Below are 26171 nucleotides of genomic sequence, written 5' to 3'. Positions count from 1 at the left end.
TTTACTTTGTCTGATCCATTTGATTGCAGTTCAGCCATGTTGACACTATACCTTTCTCTACAGGAACCAACTAGAATGTCCCCTAATTTCACCTTGATACATTTATGTACACATCAGTGGAGGCTGGTAAGAGGAACAATAGGAGGCCTGGCTCATTGTAGTGGCTGGAATGAAATGAATTAAAACTAAAATCTAGCTTCAGAGCTTTGTCAACACTGATGGCTGGGTAGTAGATGATAAAGGCTAGACATCTCATCAGTGGTGGCCAGCCCCAGCTGTGTGATTCCTTTGTGATTGGCTGTGTTATAGGTGCACTCCACCACAATCTCATCACCCTGCAGAGAGGAGGAGATACTGCTTTTAGAAAGATCTAATGACTAATACCACAGTTAACCTGATAAAGAATCCAATGAAATACAGGAAGTAGATGGATGCTTACTTGTTTGATGTTCTTAATGGTCTCCAGATTGATGAACCCCTGTAGCTCAAAGTTGTCATCCATGGCCAGGAAGTCAATCTGTGTTCCATTCCTGCAAAAGGTAGAATCAAGAACACATCAGTGGGGAGAGTGAAGAACCATCAACAACGATCATCAAAGCATATCGCTGCTTATCCTGACAATGACACTTTACACTAACAGTCATTGGTAGAACTGTAGAACTCATCATAATCCTGTCCTCCAATAGGGATGCCAGCATTTTCTGGAAGTTAGAAACGCCTAGTATGAAGAAGACAATGTAAAGACAGCTCAGACTAACATTTGTGTAGGTGTGTGTTCATGCATGTATGTATGTATGTATTAATGTCTCCAGAAGGGGGCAGTCTCTCACCCCTCCTGTGTTCCAGACAGACACCAATTTCAAGCAGTCTGCCCCTGGTCCTCCCGTGTAGCATTGTTGCTCGTTGATCTGGATCACAGATAAGGGGCAGCTGTAGAGAAGCATGTGGTGGACCAGGTCCAGGTTCTTGATCACTGGCTCCACCTGAGACCGGCAGAGAGAGAGAAGGAGCAGGGAAGAGATTTCAGACTAACTACTAAATTGTAGTCATTGTATAATTATTAGACCATGAAACACGAGTGGTCATTTACCCGATACATATGATGTTTCCCATTGAGCTTTGGCATCTTCATGACCTTGCAGTTGTAGTATGTATGTTCAGCAGGAACAATAAACTGTAATGGAGGAAATACTGTGTTAATACCATCCGTGTGGCCAGTCCATTCTGTTCTAGTCACATGTTGTAGGCTAAGGATACTAAATCAAATTGTATTGGTCACATGGTTAGCAGATGTTATTGCGAGTAGTGAAATTCTTGTATCTACCTCCCGTATAACCAATATTAATTCAATCTGACCTGTTCCACTTCAAGAATAAAGAGCAACTTCAAACTAAAAGTCCTGCTGTGCCTGATCTAGAGAGACATACTCCTGCTACAGGATGTGTGAGGTCACTCTTACATTGTCCATAACAAAGTCCAGATAGTTGCCGTCCCGGGGGCTGGATCTGGGCATGAACTTGAGCAGGTTCACCTCCTTGGTCCCCCTTGTTCTGAAATGGTACCCGATGTCATCACTTTTCCCGTAGGCATAGATCAGCTTCACTGGACTGTCCTATGGGAGGAGATGGAACAAACATCAATTGACAATACATACAAGAACAAAATGCACAGGTTGAGGACTACAACACTAACTACATAATGTTGCGACATTGATGTTGCAATACTTGTTATGACACCATTGTCTTTATTAATGCTTCTTATATTTGTGAATCTCCGTGGGACCATTTAGGGTTAGGGACATGTAGGGTTAGGACATGTAGGGTTAGGGACATGTAGGGTTAGGGACATGTAGGGTTAGGGACATGTAGGGTTAGGGGGTTAGGGACATGTAGGGTTAGGGACATGTAGGGTTAGGGACATGTAGGGTTAGGGACATGTAGGGTTAGGGGGTTAGGGACATGTAGGGTTAGGGGGTTAGGGACATGTAGGGTTAGGGACATGTAGGGTTAGGGGGTTAGGGACATGTAGGGTTAGGGGGTTAGGGACATGTAGGGTTAGGGACATGTAGGGTTAGGGGGTTAGGGACATGTAGGGTTAGGGAGTTAGGGACATGTAGGGTTAGGGACATGTAGGGTTAGGGGTTAGGGACATGTAGGGTTAGGGGGTTAGGGACATGTAGGGTTAGGGAGTTAGGGACATGTAGGGTTAGGGACATGTAGGGTTAGGGGGTTAGGGACATGTAGGGTTAGGGACATGTAGGGTTAGGGAGTTAGGGACATGTAGGGTTAGGGACATGTGGGGTTAGGGGGTTAGGGACATGTAGGGTTAGGGACATGTAGGGTTAGGGAGTTAGGGACATGTAGGGTTAGGGACATGTAGGGTTAGGGGGTTAGGGACATGTAGGGTTAGGGAGTTAGGGACATGTAGGGTTAGGGACATGTAGGGTTAGGGGGTTAGGGACATGTAGGGTTAGGGGGTTAGGGACATGTAGGGTTAGGGAGTTAGGGACATGTAGGGTTAGGGACATGTAGGGTTAGGGAGTTAGGGACATGTAGGGTTAGGGACATGTAGGGTTAGGGACATGTAGGGTTAGGGAGTTAGGGACATGTAGGGTTAGGGACATGTAGGGTTAGGGACATGTAGGGTTTATAGAGCTTAATTAATAGTTGTTTTAATTTACTTCATTGTTGTGGAGTTTCCATCTCTTCTCTAAAACTTGAGCAACACATTCACATCAATGGAGGCTGCTGAGGGGAGGACAGCTCCACATAATGGCAGCAAAGGAGCAAATTGAATGGCATCAAACACATAGAAATATTTGATTCCATTCCACTTTTTCCCTCCAGCACATTACCACCAACCCGTCCTCCTTAAGGTGCCAGCAATCTCCTGTGATTCACATGTAACTTTAAATAGTAATTTGATCTTGCAAAGGTTTTGGAGGTGTTGAAAACCAATACACCTACAACTCCAGATAATTACTACTACAACTGTTAACACCAAGATCTACAATATAACTACTGCTTAGACCTATACCTACAATAGAACTACTGCTAAGACCTAGACCTACACTAGAACTACTGCTAAGACCTAGACCTACACTAGAACTACTGCTAAGACCTAGACCTACAGTAGAACTACTGCTAAGACCTAGACCTACAATAGAACTACTGCTAAGACCTAGACCTACAATGTAACTACTGCTAAGACCTAGACCTACAGTAGAACTACTGCTAAGACCTAGACCTACAATATAACTACTGCTAAGACCTAGACCTAAACTATAACTACTGCTAAGACCTAGACCTACAATATAACTCCTACTAAGACCTAGACCTAAAATATAACTACTGCTAAGACCTAGACCTAAACTATAACTACTGCTAAGACCTAGACCTTCAATATAACTACTGCTAAGACCTAGACCTACAATATAACTCCTGCTAAGACCTAAAATATAACTACTGCTAAGACCTAGACCTAAAATATAACTACTGCTAAGACCTAGACCTACAATATAACTACTGCTAAGACTTAGACCTACAATATAACTCCTACTAAGACCTAGACCTAAAATATAACTACTGCTAAGACCTAGACCTAAACTATAACTACTGCTAAGACCTAGACCTACAATATAACTCCTACTAAGACCTAGACCTAAAATATAACTACTGCTAAGACCTAGACCTAAACTATAACTACTGCTAAGACCTAGACCTTCAATATAACTACTGCTAAGACCTAGACCTACAATATAACTCCTGCTAAGACCTAGACCTAAAATATAACTACTGCTAAGACCTAGACCTAAAATATAACTACTGCTAAGACCTAGACCTAAAATATAACTACTGCTAAGACCTAGACCTACAATATAACTACTGCTAAGACTTAGACCTACAATATAACTCCTACTAAGACCTAGACCTAAAATATAACTACTGCTAAGACCTAGACCTACAATATAACTACTGCTAAGACCTAGACCTACAATATAACTACTGCTTAGACCTAGACCTACAGTAGAACTACTGCTTAGACCTAGACCTACAGTAGAACTACTGCTTAGACCTAGACCTACAGTAGAACTACTGCTTAGACCTAGACCTACAGTAGAACTACTGCTTAGACCTAGACCTACAGTAGAACTACTGCTAAGACCTAGACCTACAATATAACTACTGCTAAGACCTAGACCTACAGTAGAACTACTGCTAAGACCTAGACCTACAATATAACTGTTACTAAGACCTAGACCTACAATATAACTACTGCTAAGACCAAGACCTACAGTAGAACTACTGCTAAGACCTAGACCTACAATATAACTACTGCTAAGGCCTAGACCTACAGTAGAACTACAGCTGGAGCGTGATGGTGCCCTCGACCTCACTAAACCCCCACTTCTGGATGACATTGTTGTCCGCTTCAAGTTACTCCATGAATGGCATAAGGGTGTCCTGCTATCCCCTGGTCCCTGGAGTCCAAGCCAGGAGCAGGGAGAGGAATAGAGGGATCATACTGTCTGTCACCCACAGATAGAACGTGAGACTGAGAACTCGACCCGCTGAGAGAGACAAATGGTCCCAAACAAACAGCTAGCTACGGCTAAGCAGATAAACAGATAGCTACGGAGAACCGCTAAGATTCTGATTCACACTCACTGACTGGCCATGTCCAAATGCCCATACTATAGTTTTAAATAGTAGGCTTTTTGGGTGTGAGGAAATAGACGATTGTACTGTAGGGAAATTGAGACCCAGGTGTTTTTGACAACCGTTTATAATCAGCTAATCAGAGGAAGAGGCAGGCTGTAGGAAAATGAACGAATGTATGTGGTAGGGATTAACTACAGGCAGTAGAGAGCAAAGGAAAGGAAACTAGGAAAGGAGGAAATGAAAGGGAGCAAGGAAACAATGAAAGGGGGAAAGGGAAGAGGAGAGGAAATTGTGCTAGGATAGGAAATTAGGAAAGGAAGTTAGCACATGAGGAAAAGAAGATAGAAAAATAGGAAAGGGAGCAAGGAAAGGAGGAAAAGAAAGGGAGCTAGGAAATAAGGAAAGGGAGTGAGGAAAGGAGTTAATGTGGTAGGGATTTACCACAGCCAGTAGAGAGTAAAGAAAAGGAAGGAAAGGAAGCTAGGAAAGGAGTAAATGAAAGGGGCAAGAAAAAGTGATAGGTTGTTGTGACAGGCTAGTTTGTGACAGGCTGCTGCTGGATACTAAGATACTTACGTTTCTTTCAGTACAAACCGTCATGCAACGTAGCAAACATTGAATCCAACTAAACGCACCCCACTTGCTTTTGGCAATAGCTGCTAATCAGAGAAGGGGGACACGATTGCCTTGTTTCCCGCTATTTATGCATTTTGTATAGCCCTCCCCGCTTCTCTTATTCAAACACATCTGGCCTCAATTTTCGCAATTTCACTAACTATAAAACGTTCTATTTTCGCATAACATTTAGAACGCAAAGAGATACGGGTATTCGGTCAGTGGCGAGCAGAAGCATAGCTGTTTCTTTGGGAGTGTTTGTCGCTCAGCGGGTCGAGGTCTCAGGGTCTAACTGTGGGTGACTGAGTATGATCCATATATTTTTCTCCCTGCTCCTGGCTTGGACTCCAGTGACCGGGGCACAGCAGGACATCCTTATGCCCTTCGTGGCGCACCTTGACCCGAAGAACAACGTGAACTTGAAGTGGGGGTTCAGTGATGTCCAGGACACTATCACGTTCCAGCTGACGGTGAAAACCACTGGCTGGGTGGGATTCGGGTTGAGTCCAAATGGAGGCATGGCTGGAGCAGATATAGTTATTGGCGGTGTCGGACGAGATGGCAACTACTTCAAGGTATTTAAATCCGTAATCATTGCTATTAGACACAACCTTATCAGTGGTGTTTTTCACATGGGAGTAGTTATTTTAGGTCTTAGAAGCAGGCTAGGCCTACAGTAACCGTAAAGTGTTAACAGTTGTAGTAGTAATTATCCTCTAATTGTCTGGAGTTGTAGGTGTGGTGTTCAACACCTCCTAAACTTTTGGAAGATCAAATTACTCTTTAAAGGTACATATGAATGTTTTAAACAAGGGATGCAAACTCCACAACATGGAAGTATAACAAAACAACGATTGATTAAGCTCTAAAGTGGTTCTGGGGGTGGAATGGTATCAAACATTTCCATGTGTTTGCTGCCATTCCATTTGCTCCTTTGGCCATTATTATGAGTGTCCTCCCCTCAGCAACCTCATTGACGTGTTCAAGTTTTAAAGAAGAGATGGAAACTCCACAACAATGAAGTATAATAAAACATAACTCTTAATTAAACTCTATAAAGCGTCCAGGTAACATCAGTGTTTGTGTTCCTCCTTCAGGATTATCATGCCACAGGGAACTCATTTCCCCTGGTGGATAAGAAACAGAGCTACACCCTGCTGTCCCTGACTGAGGCAGATGGTCAAACCACCATGACCTTCTGGAGGTCCATCCAGTCATGTGACCAGGAAGACTTCCACATCACCGTGAGTCAACTGTTTCAGACTCTTAACAAGTAATGTGCTGAAAGTGTTCAGGATTGTAGAGGACAATTATGTTCCCTTGTCATAGACTTCCTATTCAGAAAAGGTTTGTTTAAAAATATCTCAGCAACCTAAAGCCTGTTTTGAGAATTGTTCCCCTTTTCCCTAAATGGAGCAAAAGTTGGATGCGAGGGTGGGTCAAAGTATCATTCCCCAAGAGACCAGGAAGTAGCTCACACCCCTGAGAAATGGGCTCTGCACCTGGCCGTTCCTCAGGTTCAATGCCTGTTTCTCTGGACACTCTCATTTACATCCACCTACTGATTATTTAGATTAAATTACCACAAATCAGGGATTTGGAGCAATGGCTTAAATACGGAGGCCAGCAAACGTTAAAACTGTCCTAACCCGATATGTTTCCCAGAGGATTCACAAATCTAAGTCAAAATAGCATTGGTGCGGCTGGCTTCTGGGTTAAGAAGCAGCGCGGCTTGGTGGGTCATGTTTCGGAGAACGTATGACTCAACCTTCGCCTCTCCTGAGCCCCGTTGGGAAGTTGCCGTGATGAGACAAGATCATAACTACCACTTGTATATCATGAAAAAGGGGGTAAAAAACATCAATAAAGACAATGGGGTGTATTTAGTGTCTCAACATTATGTGTCTCCTGCAGTTTAGGCTTTTTCTTCACGTAGTCAACCTGTCATTTTTGTTCACCTGTGCTTGTATGTATTGTCAATGGAGGTATTCTATCCCTCTCATAGGACAGTCCAGTGAAGCTGATCTATGCCTATGGGAAAACTGATGGCATCGGGTACCATTCCAGCACAAGGGGGACCAAGGAGGTGAACCTGCTCAAGTTCATGCCCAGATCCAGCCCCCGGGACGGCAACTATCTGGACTTTGTTATGGACAATGTAAGAGTGACCTCACACATCCTGTAGCAGGAGTATGTCTCTCTAGATCAGGCACAGCAGGACTTTTAGTTTGAAGTTGCTCTTTATTCTTGAAGTGGAACAGGTCAGATTGAATTAATATTGGTTATACGGGAGGTAGATACAAGAATTTCACTACTCGCAATAACATCTGCTAACCATGTGACCAATACAATTTGATTTAGTATCCTTAGCCTACAACATGTGACTAGAACAGAATGGACTGGCCACACGGATGGTATTAACACAGTATTTCCTCCATTACAGTTTATTGTTCCTGCTGAACATACATACTACAACTGCAAGGTCATGAAGATGCCAAAGCTCAATGGGAAACATCATATGTATCGGGTAAATGACCACTCGTGTTTCATGCTCTAATAATTATACAATGACTACAATTTAGTAGTTAGTCTGAAATCTCTTCCCTGCTCCTTCTCTCTCTCTGCCGGTCTCAGGTGGAGCCAGTGATCAAGAACCTGGACCTGGTCCACCACATGCTTCTCTACAGCTGCCCCTTATCTGTGATCCAGATCAACGAGCAACAATGCTACACGGGAGGACCAGGGGCAGACTGCTTCAAAGTGGTGGCTGTCTGGGCCGTGGGAGGACTGGTGACGTTTACATTTAATTAATTTAACAGACACTTATCAGTGCCACGGACCTTTTGATTACATGCCCAACTCTCTTAACTACTAGGCTACCTGCCACCCCCAGAGACATTAATGCATGAACACCCATGTTAGTCTGAGCTGTCTCTCTGTCGTCTTCATTCCAGGCTTTCGAGCTTCCAGAAAATGCTGGCATCCCTATTGGAGGACAGAATCATGATGAGTTCTACAGGCTGGAAATTCACTACAACAACCTGGCCCAGGAAACGGGTAACATTCCACTAGCTAGTAATTAAAATTTTCCAAACCACTGCTATAGGATCACTGGGCTTACCCTGCGCCAGTCTTGACAATTAGGTGTGTGCTAGTTGACTAAAACAAAGCCTGTACACCCTGAGGTTCTCCAGGATTTAGCTTGAATTAGGCCATCATCTAAAGCCCTCATCACTTCTGTCTCCCCCTGCAGGCCGGAGGGATAGCTCTGGCATGAGGCTGTACTACACAGACCAGCTCAGACAGCATGATGTGGGCATCATAGATGCAGGCCTAATGGTGTCCAGCTGGGGCTACGCCATCCCTCCCACCGCCTCTGCCTTCAGAAGCTACGGTCTCTGCAACACATCGCACTTCTCAGATGTACGTTCAGTGCCCTTTGACCTCCAATGAGGTGAAGGGATGATGACATTGTCAAGCAGACATGCAGTCTTTCAAAAGAAAGAAGATGGCATGATTATTCTTTCCTTTCTTGTACCATTGGTAGTGTTCTGCGTTTCAACAATCAGGATTTTGGACAAAATGACACCACTTTCTGCCCCCCCCGCCGCCGCCTGTCCCTGACCGCTCTGTGATATGACACTACCTTCTCTCCCCCCTAGATCCTGCCTGACCCTGTCCCTGACCTCTCTGTGATCTCTATCTTGCTGCACACTCACCTGGCTGGGAGGAAGGTGAGAGTTGGACTCTTCAGGTGAGGACACTCAAACATATGATCATGGGATATTGTTCCTCATATGACAGTCTTGATGACCAATGTAGACCCACGTAAACAATTTTCTGCTGCGCAACTTTTCATGACGCAGCCAGGAAATGGAAGTGGATCACGTGCAGCTTGTGCACATTAACAAACAGGTAATGGTGGTTGTCTACAACATCAGATGTCAGGATTGGTGACTTGGCAATGTCAAACATCACTAATAGCGCTGAAGCCAGAAGAATAATATACTTGTTGAGCCTAGCGACAGTGCCTTCAGAAAGTATTCACACCCCTCGACTTTTTCAACATTTTGTTGTTACAGCTTGAATTTTTGTAACTGGCCTACACACAATACCCCATAATGTTTAAGTGGAATTAGTTTTTAGAAATTGACAAATGTAATTAAAAATGACTAGCTGAAATGTCTTGAGTCATGTATTCAATCCCTTTGTTATTGCTAGCCTTAATATTTTCAGGTGTAAATTTGCTTAACAAGTAACATAAGTTGCATGGAATAGTGTTTAACCTGATTTTTGAATGACTTTCTGTACACCAATCATACAATTGTCTAAGGTCCCTCAGTCGGGCACTGCATTGCAAAAAAAGATTTAATCACAAAGACCAGGGATCCCTTGCAAAGGGCACCTATTTGTAGATGGGCACAAGCAGACTGTATATCCCTTGGCCCATGAAGTTATTTATTACGCTTTGGCTGGCGTGTCACTATGAAGATGCAGGTGTCCTTCCTAACTTGATTGTCGTGGGGGGAACGCTCAGGGATTTTACCATGAGGCCAATGGTGACTTTAAAACAGTTGGAGATGACTGTTTTTTATTTTATCTACATTGGAGTTGCTTACTAAGAAGCCAGTCTAGTTCCTGAGTGGCAGTTTTGACTTAAATCGATGGCAAAACCTGAATGTTTGTCACGCAATAATCCGCAACCAATTAACAGAAGCTTGAAAATAATAATAGGCTAATGTTGCACAATCCAGGTGTGGAAATCTCTTAGTCTTTCTGGGTAAGACTAAGAGATTTCCACACCATCAGCTGTAATTGATGCCAAAGGTGACTCTGACATGTGTTGACTTGTGGGGGTTGAATACTTATCTAATCTAGAGATGCATTGTATTTGTCACGTGTAGCTCGTTGACAAATATTTGAATCTGTTCTGTGTTAAGGGGTGAGAATACTTTCTGAAGGCACTCTAGAGCCATCACTTGTGTTCATGGTTGTCACACTCACTGCTTGGTTCAGGGACCTCACATCAGACATATGTATGATCTGCTACAGGGCTCTTTGCAGCGAGAATGTGCACCACTGCAACGTGACCACCTGTTGGTGTAAAGTGTGCTTGATTTGACCCTCTGCAGGAATGGAACGCAGATTGACTTCCTGGCTGTGGATGAGAACTATAACTTTGAGATGCAGGGGTTCATCAACCTGGCAACCATTAAGACCATCAAACCAGTAAGCATTCATGGGATTCTTGATCAGGTCAACTGGTATTATTGTCATTAGCTCTTTCTAAAAGCAGTATCCCCTCTGTGCAGGGTGACGATATTGTGGTGGAGTGCACCTATAACACAGCCACTCGTGAGGGAATCACGCAGCTGGGGCTGGCCACCACTGATGAGATGTGTCTGGCCTTTATCATCTACTACCCAGCCATCAGTGTTGACCACTGCTGGAGCCAGCCAAACATGCATGCATACACGGCCATGATGGGGAAGACCGACTACCAGTAAGAGCCTTCACACTGTCAATTTCACTCACTAAATGCATGCTCTTCAACCGATCACTGCCCGCCCGTCCAGCATCACTACTCTGGACGGCTCCGACTTAGAATATGTGGATAACTTCAAATACCTAGGTGTCTGGCTAGACTGTAAACTCTCCTCCAGACTCACATTAAGCATCGCAATCCAAAATTAAATCTAGAATTGGCTTCCTATTTCGCAACAAAGCATCCTTCACACATGCTGCCAAACATACCCTCGTAAAACTTACCATCCTACCGATCTTCGGCGACGTCGTTACAAAATAGCCTCCAACACTCTACTCAACAAATTGGATGCAGTCTCTCAGTGCCATCTGTTTTATCACCAAAGCCCCATACACTACCCACCACTGTGACCTGTACGCTCTCATTGGCGGCCCTCGCTTCATACTCACCGCCAAACCCGCTGGCTCCAGGTCATCTACAGCTTTCTGCTAGGTAAAGCCCCGCCTTATCTCAGCTCACTGGTCACCATAGCAGCACGCGCTACAGCAGGTATATCTCACTGGTCACCCCCCAAAGCTAATTCCTCCTTTGGCTGCCTTTCCTTCCAATTCTCTGCTGCCAATGACTGGAACGAACTGCAAAAATCTCTGAAGCTGGAGACTCATATCTCCCTCACTAGCTTTAAGCACCAGCTGTCAGAGCAGCTCACAGATCACTGCACCTGTACATAGCCCACCTGTAAACAGCCCATCCAACTACCTCATCCCCATACTCTATTTATCTTGTTCCTTTGCACCCCAGTAGCTCTACTTGCACATTCATGTTCTGCACATCTACCATTCCAGTGTTTAATTGTAATTACTTCACCACCATGGCCTATTTATTGCCTTAACTCCTTATCTTACCTCATTTGCACACACTGTAAATATTCTTTTTTTCTACTGTATTATTGACTGTTTATTCCATGTGTAACTCTGTGTCGAACTGCTATGCTTTCTTGGCCAGGTCTGTTGCAAATGAGAACTTGTTCTCAACTAGCCTACCTGGTTAAATAAAGGTGGAGGGGAAAAAAAAATAATAATCTGCTTATAGACTGGAACTGTCTGGTTGGTTCAGTGGATAGTCTGGACTATGTAAAGCATAATGTCTGTGACCCACAGAGGTATTGTGGAGTTGTTGAAGACTAAAGCTTGGGACCAGGCGTCCATTGCTGTGCATGAGGCCACAATGAAGAAGGTCCCTCAGATTGGGGTTATCAGCAACGAACATGTAAGCACCCACTCAATGAAAATGCTACAACATCCAAACCTACTGTTTATTCTGTTCCTCTGCTCCTCCTATAGAATAACTACACCCTATATGAGGGAAACATCCTCAACATGATGGCTACCCCTTCAGTGAGTTGCAGGAGTGATCCAACTGGCCTGGGTCTGTGAAGCGTTAACTGGCAACAATAGCTTCTGGTTCAGAAGGCTGAATGTTTTCAGAATGAGTCTCCCATGCAATAGTAGAAAGTGTTAACTTATGTTTATTCATGATGTATAAACAAATAAATGTAAGAAATCCATTCAGACGCCTTCCTATGATTTATGTTAAATGTCTTACCATGTCATTTAGGCTATAATAATCCTTGTGGAAGTAGACCACAAAGCCTGTCATGCTGTTTCAGAGTTTTTATATTTATTTATGAGTAGACTGACTGGCTAGGTAGTAGGCACTAGAGTTTGGCTTTATGGACCCAATAACACTGCAATATGTACAGTTGAATGTTTGTGCTGTAGTGTTCAGGCATCCCACCTTAAGCTTCTTGACCACAGTAAAAGTCCAACCCTTGCTGCCCTAGCTCTTTGTTCAAACTCATTTTTGACTCTATGGCCCAATTTTCTGTGCAGTCTAATTTTGATTGTACAGTTGGACTGCTTAAACATTTTCCAACTAAATTAACAGAATTATACAGTCACTGATTTCATTAAATATTATTTAACAGTAGGCTATTTGGCTTTCCTTTACAGTCATGAACTCCAGCCCTTATTTATTTTTAAGTGAATGTCTTTAGCATTCCTGCTGTACAGGGGCGGAAATCACGGGGGGGGACACGACCCCCCCCCCATCCTGGGAAAAATATGATTTGTCCCCCCCAATATATCACTGAAACATAACTATGTAATTTAAATAATATTAATAATACGCAATGAAAGCAATTGTGCTGATTATAGACACTTAACAGCGCGTTTTTAAATTTCAAAAGATTGCGACCCCCCCCCCCCCCACCCTTTTCCTCACAATGGTTTGATCCACTGGCAAGGTAACAGAGGGGTCGTAGCCACTGTCTGAAAGGCACTCAATGAACGTAACTGACGTGAGGTTAATCCAGTCAATCGCGCACACACACTAGCTGAATATGCACAGCTAGCGCGCAAATATTAACTATTAAGCTAGCTAGTACCTATTCCATTTATGTGGCCTCGTCAAAGATGGAATCTTTGCTATGGTTAATTTATTCCGAGATCAGCATGCAGGTGACGTAAATTAGTGCTTCAAAGTCCCTGTGATAAGGTTAGCGATAAACTGATTTAACCCAGGTAGCAAAGATTATAGCAAACACCACTGAAACTGAATTGGTGCTCGCTAGCTTTGCAAATTCGGCTATTGTTGGAAGCCAGCCAATATGAAACAAACTATTAAAATTACAAAAGGTTGCAGCATATGTTATGTAAATGGTGAACTCATACAGCTGTCAACTCTTGTCATTTTAATCCGTTTCACTTTTGCTAGCTACCTTTTCGATCGAAGCCCAAATAGAATGATAAAAGATAAGATGATAGAAGCCCATCTCCTACTGTAAATAACCTACACACTGTGTGTAGCCAGCCAGCCAGGTAGAAAAATGGCAGAAAAATAAAAGACGGACATCAGAGTATTTTTCACTACACCAAAACGCAAAGTAAGAATCCTAGTAGCCTAATATCTCAAAGACTAGTTGATAAAATGTTCATAAGAAAGAAATGAAATTCTAATGGAAATGTTTCACAATGATGTCATTAGGCAGAGCAGGCAACAGATTACACAGACAGCAGAGTTGGGGACAGATATGCAGGGACAGACTGGCAGAGACAGGGAGTCTCAGGTAAGTTTGAGTCTTTGTTTGGCAACATTATGAAAGGTTCTCCATTTTTTTTTACTTGTAAAATAGGAACATAATTGGAAAATGCCATGGATACCCCCACTCAACTTAAACTGGTGAGTGAACTAAGATTTGTTAAAGGCAATGGTATTGCTGTCGTGAATAGTTGTGTAGTTTTGGGTACCGGTAGTTAGGAGTACGGCAAACACCTTATTTCTTTGGTTCCTCAATATACATTTACCATATTACAATGTAGGCTATGTGTTACAGCACTACTTTTGGTGTCCCCCTCAGGAATTGCTCTTGAGAAAATATCATGTAATTGTCCCCTCCAAAGTTGATATCAGATTTTCGCCCCTGCTGCTGTAGTTATCAATTGTAATATGAACGATACTTTTTATCATGCACAGAATTTTGATAGATTTTTATTGACGGCAAAATCTGAGAACCGGAACTCTTAACGCTAGAATCCTTTATTTTAAAATTGTGTACACCATTTGGTTCTTGGAGAATATCTCAGGCTTATAAATGCCTCGACTTTTGTTCAACTGTCGTACCCCACCAGAATCCAAAATATACGCTTCTTCTACGCCAATGTTTGTGCACTGTAGAGCCTCAACATGGTTAACTAATTTGTATATCATGGATGTCGGTCTCTGCAGCCATAGCGGTCTGCATGTGAATGGTTACATATCTGGCTTTTCCCTCAGCTTTTTATCAAAATGAACACTGTTGCAGAGTATCTTTAATGTGGATAGATGTGGTCACATGTTGCTGCTGAGAAGGCAATTACATGTATCTCTAATTGCAGCTGACTCTTCATACAGCATGTGCTTCCTTTCCAGCTGCTTGTCAGCCATCAAGTATTCACAATGTGTAACTTCAAAATACATAAATCATCCCTGTATGCTACGTTTTGTATCATGATGCAAAATGCATCATACATGGATGAGTTCTGTATTTTGAAAGTTGCACATTTTAACTGGATGGCTGACAAGCAAATGTCATGTCAATGGACTAACAAAACAAATACCAAGAGTCCCGTTGACTATTTTCTTAAATGGAAGAAAACGAAACTGAGGGACCTACCTGAATTTACCCACCAGAATTAACGTAGCCGGTTAGGATAGGAAAATGGTTAGGGTTAGCTAAAATGGTAGTTTTCAACAACTGGTCCCCGACGAGGCCACTCGGAGCTGAACCTTTCTAGTTTCTATAGTTGTGCCTATCAGTCCCGACAAAACATCAGTATTATAACACCGGTACTCAGTTCTGGTGAGCTCCTGCCAAAGTCATGCTCAGCACCACAATGGACAAAGACATGACACGGCAGTGTAAATACTTTTTCCCTGTCAAGTTCTGAATGTCCAAAGTGAAGATAAATTCCGCTTCTAAACACGGTGTTTCTCTTCAGCATCCTATAATGTGACAGCATCAGGCTGTTTCCCATAAATCATGAATGCGTTTGGCATCTTTTACAAAACTATTCACATATGGACAAATGTTTTAGCAGAGAGTTGCATTAGTTTAATGTGGTGCTTGTCAATGCTACGTCAAACATCCCCTACATTTCTCAAGTAAAGCAAGGACCATACTGCCTCACCTTCCCAAAGACCTTTCCAATATTGCACAATGTTTACAATTAGCTTCATTCATGGACAAATAACAATAGTTTTAAAGCATGTAAACAGATGTAACTTCCCCAAAAAGTAGATGTCCGAGCTTAACTAAAGTATAGGGGGTAGGAGGGGAAACATGTCCAAAGCACAAGTGAACAACAATGCTTTCTTCCCCCCCCTCAATAAGGCATGACATGCTTGAGATTGAGGAGCAGGATAATAAGGGAACACTTCCCGTTATGTCAGAATATAACTGTTTTTATCTGCATGAGATCTGGTTTGTCAGATTGTCGAACATTTACAGCAAGTGTTACTGCGACAGCCGATTCGATACGTTCGAAAACTGTTGCAGTAGAAGTACATTTTTCAACTGATTGTTTGAGTTGTCGTTCCCCAATGAGTCGTTTAAATTGCTCAAGGGAGGACATAGTATTTCAGACGTTAAAAGCTGGTGATATTTTTCCTCAAGTACCATTATAATTTTCATCACGTGGCACAAACAATGAGATGTATAGGATAATCCTGATTATAAACTGGGTGGTTCGAGCCCTGAAGGCTGATTGGCTGACAGCCGTTGTATACCACGGTTATGACAAAACATGTCTTTTTACTACTCTAATTACGTTGGTAACCCGTTAATAATAGCAATACGGCACCTCGGGGGTTTGTGATATATGGCCAACAAATAGCTCTTAGCCATGGTATGTTGGCCATATACCACACCACCTCAGGCCTTATTGCTTAATGTTGTGCCATGTGTATTTCCACCCATCTGATGTACTTGACATATACCTACGGAGACACACACATATACAACATACAAATAAACATCACCTTACACATTAACATCAGAGTTTGGCTTGGGGGACAGGAGGGAGCAGAGTGCATTTTCACTTCAAAATATATAGACAATAACAGAAGAATATACATGAAACGCTCCTTTTTAGTCTTTCTTCCTCTCTGTGGATGGATAAACTTGCTGGAGCAGACGTGGACCCCAAGTAGCACAGAGAGATAGTGCCACGTGTTACAGAGAGAGATTAATGATTGGGAATAAATGCTTTAGGGGTAATCATGGCACAGGGCGACGTAAAAGCTATAGGAGGATAGGTCATCTTAAGAGCTATTGGAGGAGGATAGGTCCTCTTAAGAGCTATAGGAGGAGGATAGGTCCTCTTTGCTGTCTGTTTGTGCAGAATATTCCCCCTTCACAAGTTAGTTGGGGAGTCCAGCCTCGGTCACAGTCAGTGAGGAGTGTTCCCAGGGTCAGTAACACATTCCCTCTGTGTCGCTTGGTGAATCACTGGATATACTGTACAGATGGGCACAACACTGAATGAATTTGTGATTACAATATGTGTGGATATGTTTCATTGAAGCTTTTGCTCCAGCAAGTCCTCGCTTGGTTTGAATTTTCTGGGTGTGTTAATAGAGTGCCTGATAGATTAAAGTTCAAAGGTCATCGGGAGGTCAGAGATGCAAATAGCCATGACAACCAATAAGTACATCACTGCTGGGCCAATAGGGCGCTCCGATTAGCCTTCATCTTCTCCAGGCGCTTGGCCAGGTGGCTGTTACTGGCCTCCAGCTCATCAATCCTGTCCAGGGCAGACCTCAGCTAGAGAGAATGGAGAGAAAATGTTTAGAGTTTGAGAGGGGAGAAGCAACCTAAAGGCAACAGCGTATACCTGGCGTTGACTTGAAGCAAAAAAATGTGGGGTTGACATACTAGATATGACCCAATGGCTTGTGGGCTCTGTGATTCTTTGGTTGTTTTTGTAAACCTGACATTATAGTAGCCTACCTCTCTCTGTAGCTTGCGTTTCTCCACTTTGAGCTCATCCTCTACTTTCTCTGCGCTCTCAGAGGCCGACTTGTAACGAGTCACCTGACCCTCCAACCGGATGATCTGGCCAAGAGAGAAATGAGGGGGTGAATAAATGGATTGATGGATGAAATGTGATATGCCTCATACTAGACTGAACACGTGACTTACGGGACATATTCCATGGAGCTCCTAGTGGAGCAAATGGTCAATAGTCTCCAACCCAGACTGTACAAGATACTGCTTATTTTCTCATGTTTACCATGAGGAACGTGATTGGTCATGTGTTTCATGGATATAGTCATACATGTCTCCCTCTGTCTAGGAACTAAAACGGTACTTACATTCTGTTCCAGGGCTGTGACTTCCTGTTCTGATTTCACCAGTTTAAACTTGAGGTCACTGATTTGCCGGTTGGCATCCCCTGTAGAAGAAGAAATAAAGATAGAAGGATGTCAGTCAAATATTGTTGTATAGGTTTGCATAATACACTCACACACTTGACAATGTACACTAGTGAGACAGCCAGGTAAAAGGCTAGATCTGTCTTAGTAAACGTGAAATGTGACTCACTCTGTAAATCGAGGATGTGGGGGTCCATGCCGTTCTCAAGACCGTCCTCCTCAGGACTCAAACCCTCTGACCCGTTCCTCTGTTTCCCCTCCAGCTGAGACTTCAGCCTCTTCACCTGATCAGCTAAACTCTCCCTCTCATCAACTATTTTCCTCAGTCTGACTTCTGCAATACAAACAGACAGCTGACTTTGAATCAACAGCATGAAATTCTAATAGTTGGTTAGTAATAGGGTAGTTTGAGTAGTCGAGGTCAGTAATAGAGTAGTTTTGTACGTCAACATTTATTACACGGTTCAATTAACAGCCTTGTTTTTTTGGTTTCTAATCTGTATTATTTTTGTAATACATACAACACATTGTATTTAATTACCCAGATTCTTTATTTAAATAAGGGCGGCAGGTAGCCTAGTGGTTAGAGCGTTGGACTAGTAACCGGAAGGTTGCAAGATCGAATCCCCAAGCTGACAAGGTAAAAATCTGTCATTCTGCCCCTGAACAAGGCAGTTAACCCACTGTTTCTAGGCTGTCATTGAAAATAAGAATTGGTTCTTAACTGACTTGCCTAGTTAAATAAAGGTTAAATAAATAAAAATATATATGTACCAGTCAAAAGTTTAGACACACCTACTCATTTAAGGGTTTTTCTTTATTTTTATTATTTTCTACATTGTAGAATAATAGTAAAGACATCAAAACTATGAAATAACACATATGGAATCATGCAGTAAGCAAAAAAGTGTTAAACAAATCAAAATATATTTTAGATTCTTCAAAGTAGCCACCCTTTGCCTTGATGAGAGCTTTGCACACTCTTGGCATTCTCTCAACCAGCTTCATGAGGAATGCTTTTCCAACAGCCTTGAAGGAGTTCCCACATATTCTGGGCACTTGTTGCTGCTTTTCCTTCACTGCGGTCGAACTCATCCCAAACCATCTCAATTGGGTTGAGGTCGGGTGATTGTGGAGGTTAAGTCATCTGTGTTTTCCCGTCCATTCTCAAGGTTTGTGTTCTCCTCACATTGTCCGTCAGTGCCACCGCTTACTGGTACAGCTTCCTTGTTACTTTCTCCACTGTTTTCCTCATTCTCTGCCTGTTCCAGAGATTCTGGTTCAAATCCTCTTTGATTCACCCCATCTCCGTTGTCACTGCAGATGGTATTTTCTTTTTGAACCAAAATGGCTCCCTCAAGTTCAGCAGGTTCCACCTTGGTTTCTGTGTCGCAGTATTGGGGTTTCTCTACTTCATATTCAACCTGAGTCTCTTTGTCACCAAAATGCATCAAAATGGCTACTTCAGGTGCAGCAACATCCACCTGTGTCTCTTGGTCACAGTACTTGGCCTGCTCTGCTTCAGTGTCTGTTTGTTGCTGCAGGCTGTCATTCAACTTGTCTTGGTTTAACTTGTCCAAAGATTCTATCTCCAGTAGTGCCCTCTCCTGGTCATGTGAGTAGTTGTCAGCCTCATGTAGAAGTCTGCTTCCCCCTGGTGTCCTCACCTCGCCATGGTCCAACTGCATCTCTGGTGCTTCGCCTGGAAGATCACAGGGTATAGATTGGAGGGCCAAACACAGGTCATTCTTCAGCGTCTGAGAGTGCAAGCACGGAAATTCAAGGATTGCTGGAGGGGAATTAATTTGGAGCCATTTGTAGAGAATACAATCAAGGCCTTGATCCCGGCTGATTTAGAATGCAGAATCAGCAACTGACTCAACAGGATTAATTAACATTATGATGATAATCCCATGGAGGACAATACTGCAAAACAATGACGTCAGAAAAAAGAAAAAGAGAGCCAACCATCCTCGTTTTGTATCCCATCATGCAACATTTCTAACGGTGATTCATCCGAATGACAGAAGACAAGTCAAATAAAAAAACATGACTGCACAATATCATTCAACATGAGTCGAGTAGGATGGTGGTAAATAAACAGAGATCAGATATGAGCAATTGCACCGGTGGGTTATTTTCTTACCAAGCATGCTCTCCCCACCATGAGATGGCTGGGACTCCTGAGCCAATCGGGAGGTAGAGTCTGTACTGAGAGGCCCATCAATCATCTGTCCTGCTTCCCCATTGGTGGTTACTTCAGGTGACAGCACTATCCCATTTTTCTGATTTGGGAGAGAACGAGCAAAATAAAGCTGAATAATCTTTCAGAAAGTATTTTGCCCATTAGAACTTCCTATTGTTCTAGTGTTTGCTGACATGTGCATGGAGGCCCTCTTTGAAGTCAAGATGAGGAAACCTTCACTCAGCAGTACTTCAAGGTGCTGTACCTTCAGAGCGTCTTTGAGGTGGACCACCTGATCCCTGAGCTTATCCCGCTCATCCCGCATGCCGGCGTCTGAGAATTCCCTCTGCCTCTCTAAGGCCTGAGCCATACCCAAGCAGCAGCAGCAGGGGGAGGGGGAGGAAGAGTTGGTAAAGAAGGGAAGGATAAACACAGTAAAGGAAGAGAGAAGCATTGAGGGGAAAAAGAGATATAGTGGAAATGTCTTGGTTAGTTTGGAGCGTTAAACTTGAGTAGCTGACAGAGGAATGGAAGCGTTTTCTGTAGAACTTCCCGGAGCAATGATGCGGCTAACGGTTTGGGGTTCACCCTCTATTCCGCGAGCGTACCCCAATCTTTTTCTCCTTCCATCCGAGGGTCTCCTGCAGGTCGGAGATCTCCCTAACACAGCTGTCCCGTTTGAGACGGAGCTGGCCCACCTCCTGGCCACGGGACGAAAGCAAGATGGAGGAAAAGAAGGGACAGAGGAGAAGGCAGAGAGTATGCAGCAGGAAAAGAGACTACAGCAAGTTTAGCAAGAGACCTAAGTTAGATCTATGTTAGTGTTATGTTCTGAGTGGAAGTACTGTTTTTGTTACCGTATTGTTGTTAGCAGGAAGTCTTTGCGATGACCTGAGTACTCACGGTTAGCAGTTCTTCACTCTGTTTCAGCGTCTCTCTCATCTCGTTAAACTGGCGCTGCAGAACACTGTGGGCGTGCCTCTCCCTCTCAAACTCATTGGCCTTGTCGTTGTACTCTCGTTTAGACTCGTACAGCTGCTCCTCCAGCTCAATGAGCGAGTCCTTCAGCGTGTCCACCTGGTACATGAGGTTGGACTTCTCGTTGTGTAGCTGGGCGTTGGACACCATGGCCTTACGGTACTTCTCCTCAGACTCCACCAGGGAGTCCTGTTGAGAGACAAAATGGAGGACAGTGGAGGGGTGAGAGGTCAGGGGAGAAACAAAGCAAAACAGTTAAGCATTTAATATCTCAAATACAACTATGCAGACGTTGTTCGTCTTCAACCGTGGAATACTTACTGTAATAATCAGAAGTGTTTCTAGAGTCAACAAAATAATTTCAAAAACATGGACTTTAGACCATGGACCATCTCTTTCCCAGATATACTGTATGGTCCTACTCATAGAAGTATCTCTATGGGCCTACCTTTATCTCTCGAATGGAGGCCTCTGTCTCTACTGAGATAGAGGTGTCACAGCTGCCTCTGCGAGAGGAGGGCCCGCCCAGCGATGCTAGAGTGACTGCTGAGAGGGTAGAGGCAGTCCTGGAACCCTGGGAGGAAACAGGACAGGCCCGTCTTGAAGGCTGTTTCACAACAGTTATATTCCCTACTTCATCTTTAATACATTAAAAGCTAGAGTTTCAGATCAGGTGTGTGACCCGTACCTTTTCCAGGAAGTCCCTGTCTGATCTCTCCTCCACCTGTAGAGGGAAAAACAACTTGGTTACTCTTAGGAGAGGATAAGGAGAGGAGATACACATATTTACAATGTCACAAATTTAGTTGATTGACACACCGTAAATCCAGGCCATGCCCATACTGTATCCGTCTCTGAATATCCACACACTGCATCACAACAAGTATCTTTAGAGTCATGCTTAACTCTCTCTGGATCACCATCTGATTCTGAACCACGGAACCACTGGACACTACAGAGTTACTCATATTATATCCACTGGACACTACAGACTTACTCATATTATATCCACTGGACACTACAGAGTTAGTCATATCATATCCACTGGACACTACAGAGTTACTCATATTATATCCACTGGACACTACAGACTTACTCATATTATATCCACTGGACACTACAGAGTTAGTCATATCATATCCACTGGACACTACAGACTTACTCATATTATATCCACTGGACACTACTGAGTTAATCATATCATATCCACTGGACACTACAGAGTTAGTCATATCATATCCACTGGACACTACAGACTTACTCATATTATATCCACTGGACACTACAGTTAATCATATCATATCCACTGGACACTACAGAGTTACTCATATCATATCCACTGGACACTACAAAGTTACTCATATCATGTCCACTGGACACTACAGAGTTAGTCATATCATATCCACTGGACACTACAGAGTTACTCATATCATATCCACTGGACACTACAGAGTTAGTCATATTATATCCACCGGACACTACAGACTTACTCATATTATATCCACTGGACACTACAGAGTTAGTCATATCATATCCACTGGACACTACAGACTTACTCATATTATATCCACTGGACACTACAGAGTTAGTCATATCATATCCACTGGACACAATGAGTTAATCTTATCATATCCACTGGACACTACAGAGTTAGTCATATCCACTGGACGCTACAGAGTTAATCATATCATATCCACTGGACACTAGAGAGTTAGTAATATCATATCCACTGGACACTACAGACTTACTCATATTATATCCACTGGACACTACAGAGTTAGTCATATCATATCCACTGGACACTACAGAGTTAATCATATCATATCCACTGGACACTACAGAGTTACTCATATCATATCCACTGGACACTACAGAATTAAATTAGTCATATCCACTAGACACTACATAGTTAGTCATATCCACTGGACGCTACAGAGTTAGTCATATCATATCCACTGGACACTACAGACTTACTCATATTATATCCACTAGACACTACAGAGTTAGTCATATCATATCCACTGGAAACTACAGAGTTAAACTTATCATATCCACTAGACACTACAGAGTTAGTCATATCATATCCACTGGACACTACAGAGTTAATCTTATCATATCCACTGGACACTACAGAGTTAATCATATCATATCCACTGGACATGACAGAGTTAGTCATATCATATTCACTGGACACTACAGTTAATCATATCACTGGACACTACAGAGTTAGTCATATCATATCCACTCCAGTCCAGGCTGCATGTTAGTTGTCAGTGTCACCCACATGCGTCCACACAGAGGCCCACCTCACATTGGCCAGGTCGGGACCATATATTCTTTGCTTGTACCAAAGCTGCAGTCTTTGTAATGTCCACCAGGGGGCATAAGGGACCTGAGCACTGTCAGCTGTCAATGAGGACACACAGGACAGGACCATAGAGTTCAGTTCTCTGGACAATACACTCTTCATTGGGATGATAATAATTGGGAAGTCATTTAACAGAATAGAGAACAGAGAAAAGGATGTAAGGACTAGGCCTAAAGAAGGCTGCGGGTTAGAGGGAGTGACCAATGAAGAGAGCTCACCACTGGGCTGGCACGGGCAGAGCTGGCCCTGGACGAGGCCCGAGAGTTGGAGCCCAGAAAACCACTGTAGTCTGAAGGCTGGCACAAAAAGAAGATGGATAAAATAGGAAAAGAGAAGGAAATGGAAAAGAGAGAGATGTTAGTCACAGAGTTTGTCAGTCAGCAAGCAGGGACAGACAGAGCTGAAGCAGGGACGGACAGAGCTGAAGCAGGGACGGACAGAGCTGAAGCAGGGACGGACAGAGCTGAAGCAGGGACGGACAGAGCTGAAGCAGGGACGGACAGAGCTGAAGCAGGGACGGACAGAGCTGAAGCAGGGACAGACAGAGCTGAAGCAGGGACAGACAGAGCTGAAGCAGGGACAGACAGAGCTGACGCAGGGACAGACAGAGCTGACGCAGGGACAGACAGAGCTGAAGCAGGGACAGACAGAGCTGACGCAGGGACAGACAGAGCTGACGCAGGGACAGACAGAGCTGACGCAGGGACAGACAGAGCTGAAGAGACAAGGGAATACATTGATAGTCAACCAGGCCCTGTTAGACCAAAGACAACCCTCCCACACATCAAAAACCCAGACACATACAATTCCATGTGTACACTCCACTCTAGACTCCACCATTCTAGACATACTGCAAACCCCACGCCACAAAGTCACAATCAAACTGTGACTTGGCACAGTGTTTGCAAAGGTCATCGACACACAAGACGCACTGTAAGATAATTCAGGATGGTTATTGGTGGAATACAGCTAACTGAAAACATGGATTCCTTCTTCTGGAAGTCTGAAATCCACATGTGGGAAAGACACAAGAAACCCCAATAGAAAGAAGTAGTGGAGTGGCGACACTGTCATGCAGACTTCTCCTGGGGTGGCCAACCCTCCTACTGGAGAGAATCAGGTGTGTTCAAGCAGGGCTGGAATAAAAACCTGCACACCCAGCCTGCCGCTAGTATCGCTTCAAGAGGAGGGTGGGTCGACCCCACAATGCAATTCCACGTTGGCACATAGGGCATGCCAAGCAAGGCCCCTCATCAGGGTAACACAGTGATACATTCCATGCATGCTGTCTATTCAAGCCTCCCTTTTGATTTGAAAACCGTCACAACAACCACAATTCTAGACATACTTGAAAACCCAACACAATCTCACTATGACTTTGCACTGTGTTTCCAAAAGTCATCAACACAAAAGACGCACCGTAAGATAATACAGGGTGGGAATTAGTGGAATACAACGAATTAAAGAAGGATTCCTTGTTTGGTGAGTCTGCTAAAAACAGAAGACACCACTGATCCTGATAGAAGTAGAGACTGACAACACTGTCATGCAGACAGACTATGGCCAGGGGTGGCCGACTGTCTTCCCAGAAACCTATTGGATGTGTAGGCTTTTGCTCCAGACCTGCTCCAATACAACTGATTCTACTAATCAGCTGCTCATCTGGGTGTTGATTAGCTGAATCAGGTTAGAGCAAGGCTGGAACAAAAGCCTGCATACCCAGTAGCTCGTATCTCTCCAGGAGGAGGGTTGACCACTGCTGGACTATGCAATCCAATGTTGCCACAGGGAGCATGCCAAGTAACCTCCCTCAGGGTAAGAGAGGGGGGCGTCAGGGCTTCTTACACCGCGAGAGATGGAGCCACTAAAGCGCCGTGTGCTACTCTGCACAGCCTCGTCACACACAGAGCCCTGTAGATAGGAGAGAGACACACACACACACTGCATCAGACTTCACCTCACGCACGCACACACACACGCACGCACGCACGTACGCACACACGCACACACACACACACACACTGCATCAGACTTCACCTCACGAACGTATACAGACACGTCCATCTCAGTAATCATGCAGGAAAAGGACCTGAAGGATCAGCTGTACATCCCACAATGTCTTATAGCATGCCACCTAGCAGACACCACTGTACTTCTGCAACTCAGCTTACTGTCTCACGTTCTCCTTAACACTTCAAAGTGTTTTGGAAATCTAACTTTTAGGGCCAGGACTGTATGTGGGTCTTGATAACATCTAGCCCCTCTGCCAAACCATTCTTCGCATGCCTTATAATGACACATCACAGATCTATCTATCTATTTATCTACTGTCTAAACAGGTGGTGAAAGGTCAGAGGTCATAGGAAAGAGGAACCAACCCTGTGACTCTGGGTGCGTGGGCCATCAATAAAGAGCATGGAGGGCTGAAGATGGACAGAGAGGGAAACAATCCAACATTCTACTGTAAGTGATAAACAACAGTGATTCTATCTAGTATGTACAACTGGAAAAAGCTCTATGTTTTGAGAATCTACTATTCTGTCATTCTAAGAAACCAACAGGAGGGTGAGGTTGAGTGGGTAGGGAAGGAGGGAGGGAGAAGTTGAGTGGGTAGGGAAGGAGGGAGAAGTTGAGTGGGTAGGGAAGGAGGAAAGGAGAGGGTGAGTGGGTAGGGAAGGAGGGAGAAGTTGAGTGGGTAGGGAAGGAGGAAAGGAGAGGGTGAGTGGGTAGGGAAGGAGGGAGAAGTTGAGTGGGTAGGGAAGGAGGGAGAGGTTGAGTGGGTAGGGAAGGAGGGAGAGGTTGAGTGGGTAGGGAAGGAGGGAGAAGTTGAGTGGGTAGGGAAGGAGGGAGAAGTTGAGTGGGTAGGGAAGGAGGAAAGGAGAGGGTGAGTGGGTAGGGAAGGAGGAA

The 26171-nt window shown here is 43.8% G+C and overlaps 3 protein-coding genes across 21 annotated transcripts in view; 1 reads left to right on the top strand and 2 right to left on the bottom strand.

Annotated features, from left to right (window-relative positions):
• Window positions 1-776: 776 nt before the first annotated feature.
• Window positions 777-5261, bottom strand: LOC106574779 (DBH-like monooxygenase protein 2 homolog). The gene is made up of 4 exons (XM_045696726.1): window positions 5256-5261; window positions 1460-1612; window positions 1091-1174; window positions 777-983 (listed from the first exon to the last, which is right to left on the bottom strand). The coding sequence occupies exons 1-4, from the start codon at window positions 5259-5261 to the stop codon at window positions 777-779; spliced, it is 450 nt and encodes a 149-aa protein (XP_045552682.1).
• Window positions 5262-5300: 39 nt separating this feature from the next.
• LOC106574778 (DBH-like monooxygenase protein 2 homolog) lies at window positions 5301-12332 on the top strand. Of its 2 annotated transcripts, XM_014150848.2 has the most exons (12): window positions 5301-5851; window positions 6374-6520; window positions 7282-7434; window positions 7720-7803; window positions 7911-8066; window positions 8231-8333; window positions 8530-8699; window positions 8939-9030; window positions 10409-10505; window positions 10589-10779; window positions 11922-12030; window positions 12105-12332. In XM_014150848.2, the coding sequence occupies exons 1-12, from the start codon at window positions 5585-5587 to the stop codon at window positions 12195-12197; spliced, it is 1662 nt and encodes a 553-aa protein (XP_014006323.1). In that variant the 5' UTR covers window positions 5301-5584; the 3' UTR covers window positions 12198-12332. The 2 variants fall into 2 exon arrangements, with proteins under 2 accessions (XP_014006323.1, XP_014006324.1); XM_014150849.2 differs by lacking the exon at window positions 11922-12030 and having other exon boundaries at window positions 5302-5851.
• A 3057-nt stretch (window positions 12333-15389) lies between these two features.
• The window catches only part of lrrfip1b (leucine rich repeat (in FLII) interacting protein 1b), a 38686-nt gene continuing 27904 nt past the window's right edge, over window positions 15390-26171 (bottom strand). For 7 of the 18 annotated variants that reach the window (XM_045698092.1, XM_045698094.1, XM_045698093.1 and 4 more), the window contains 13 exons: window positions 25643-25687; window positions 25110-25175; window positions 23483-23560; window positions 21585-21620; window positions 21345-21470; window positions 20822-21085; window positions 20527-20619; window positions 20184-20279; window positions 19880-20018; window positions 17903-18067; window positions 17674-17753; window positions 17309-17413; window positions 15390-17122 (listed from right to left, as the gene is read on the bottom strand). In XM_045698092.1, coding sequence (XP_045554048.1) covers window positions 17012-17122; window positions 17309-17413; window positions 17674-17753; window positions 17903-18067; window positions 19880-20018; window positions 20184-20279; window positions 20527-20619; window positions 20822-21085; window positions 21345-21470; window positions 21585-21620; window positions 23483-23560; window positions 25110-25175; window positions 25643-25687 — 1404 coding nt within the window. In that variant the 3' untranslated portion in view covers window positions 15390-17011. The remainder of the gene's footprint in view (window positions 17123-17308; window positions 17414-17673; window positions 17754-17902; window positions 18068-19879; window positions 20019-20183; window positions 20280-20526; window positions 20620-20821; window positions 21086-21344; window positions 21471-21584; window positions 21621-23482; window positions 23561-25109; window positions 25176-25642; window positions 25688-26171) is intronic. The other 11 variants (XM_045698096.1, XM_045698099.1, XM_045698100.1 and 8 more) reach the window with 3 other exon arrangements.

Source organism: Salmo salar, chromosome ssa16, assembly GCF_905237065.1.
Source record: "Salmo salar chromosome ssa16, Ssal_v3.1, whole genome shotgun sequence".
NCBI classification, from domain to species: Eukaryota; Metazoa; Chordata; class Actinopteri; order Salmoniformes; family Salmonidae; genus Salmo; species Salmo salar.
This window is presented reverse-complemented; position numbering and strand designations above follow the sequence as displayed.

What these genes read in the sequence shown, in the direction of transcription:
- LOC106574779 (XM_045696726.1), bottom strand. An exon ending in TGGACTTTGTTATGGACAAT is followed by an intron (nt 1,175 to 1,459) that starts GTAAGAGTGACC and finishes CCTCCATTACAG; the next exon opens with TTTATTGTTCCTGCTGAACA. An exon ending in GGAAACATCATATGTATCGG is followed by an intron (nt 984 to 1,090) that starts GTAAATGACCAC and finishes TGCCGGTCTCAG; the next exon opens with GTGGAGCCAGTGATCAAGAA.
- LOC106574778 (XM_014150848.2), top strand. Translation starts at nt 5,585, where the DNA reads ATGATCCATATATTTTTCTCCCTGCTCCTGGCTTGGACTCCAGTGACC. An exon ending in CAACCTGGCCCAGGAAACGG is followed by an intron (nt 8,334 to 8,529) that starts GTAACATTCCAC and finishes CTCCCCCTGCAG; the next exon opens with GCCGGAGGGATAGCTCTGGC. An exon ending in ACACATCGCACTTCTCAGAT is followed by an intron (nt 8,700 to 8,938) that starts GTACGTTCAGTG and finishes TCTCCCCCCTAG; the next exon opens with ATCCTGCCTGACCCTGTCCC.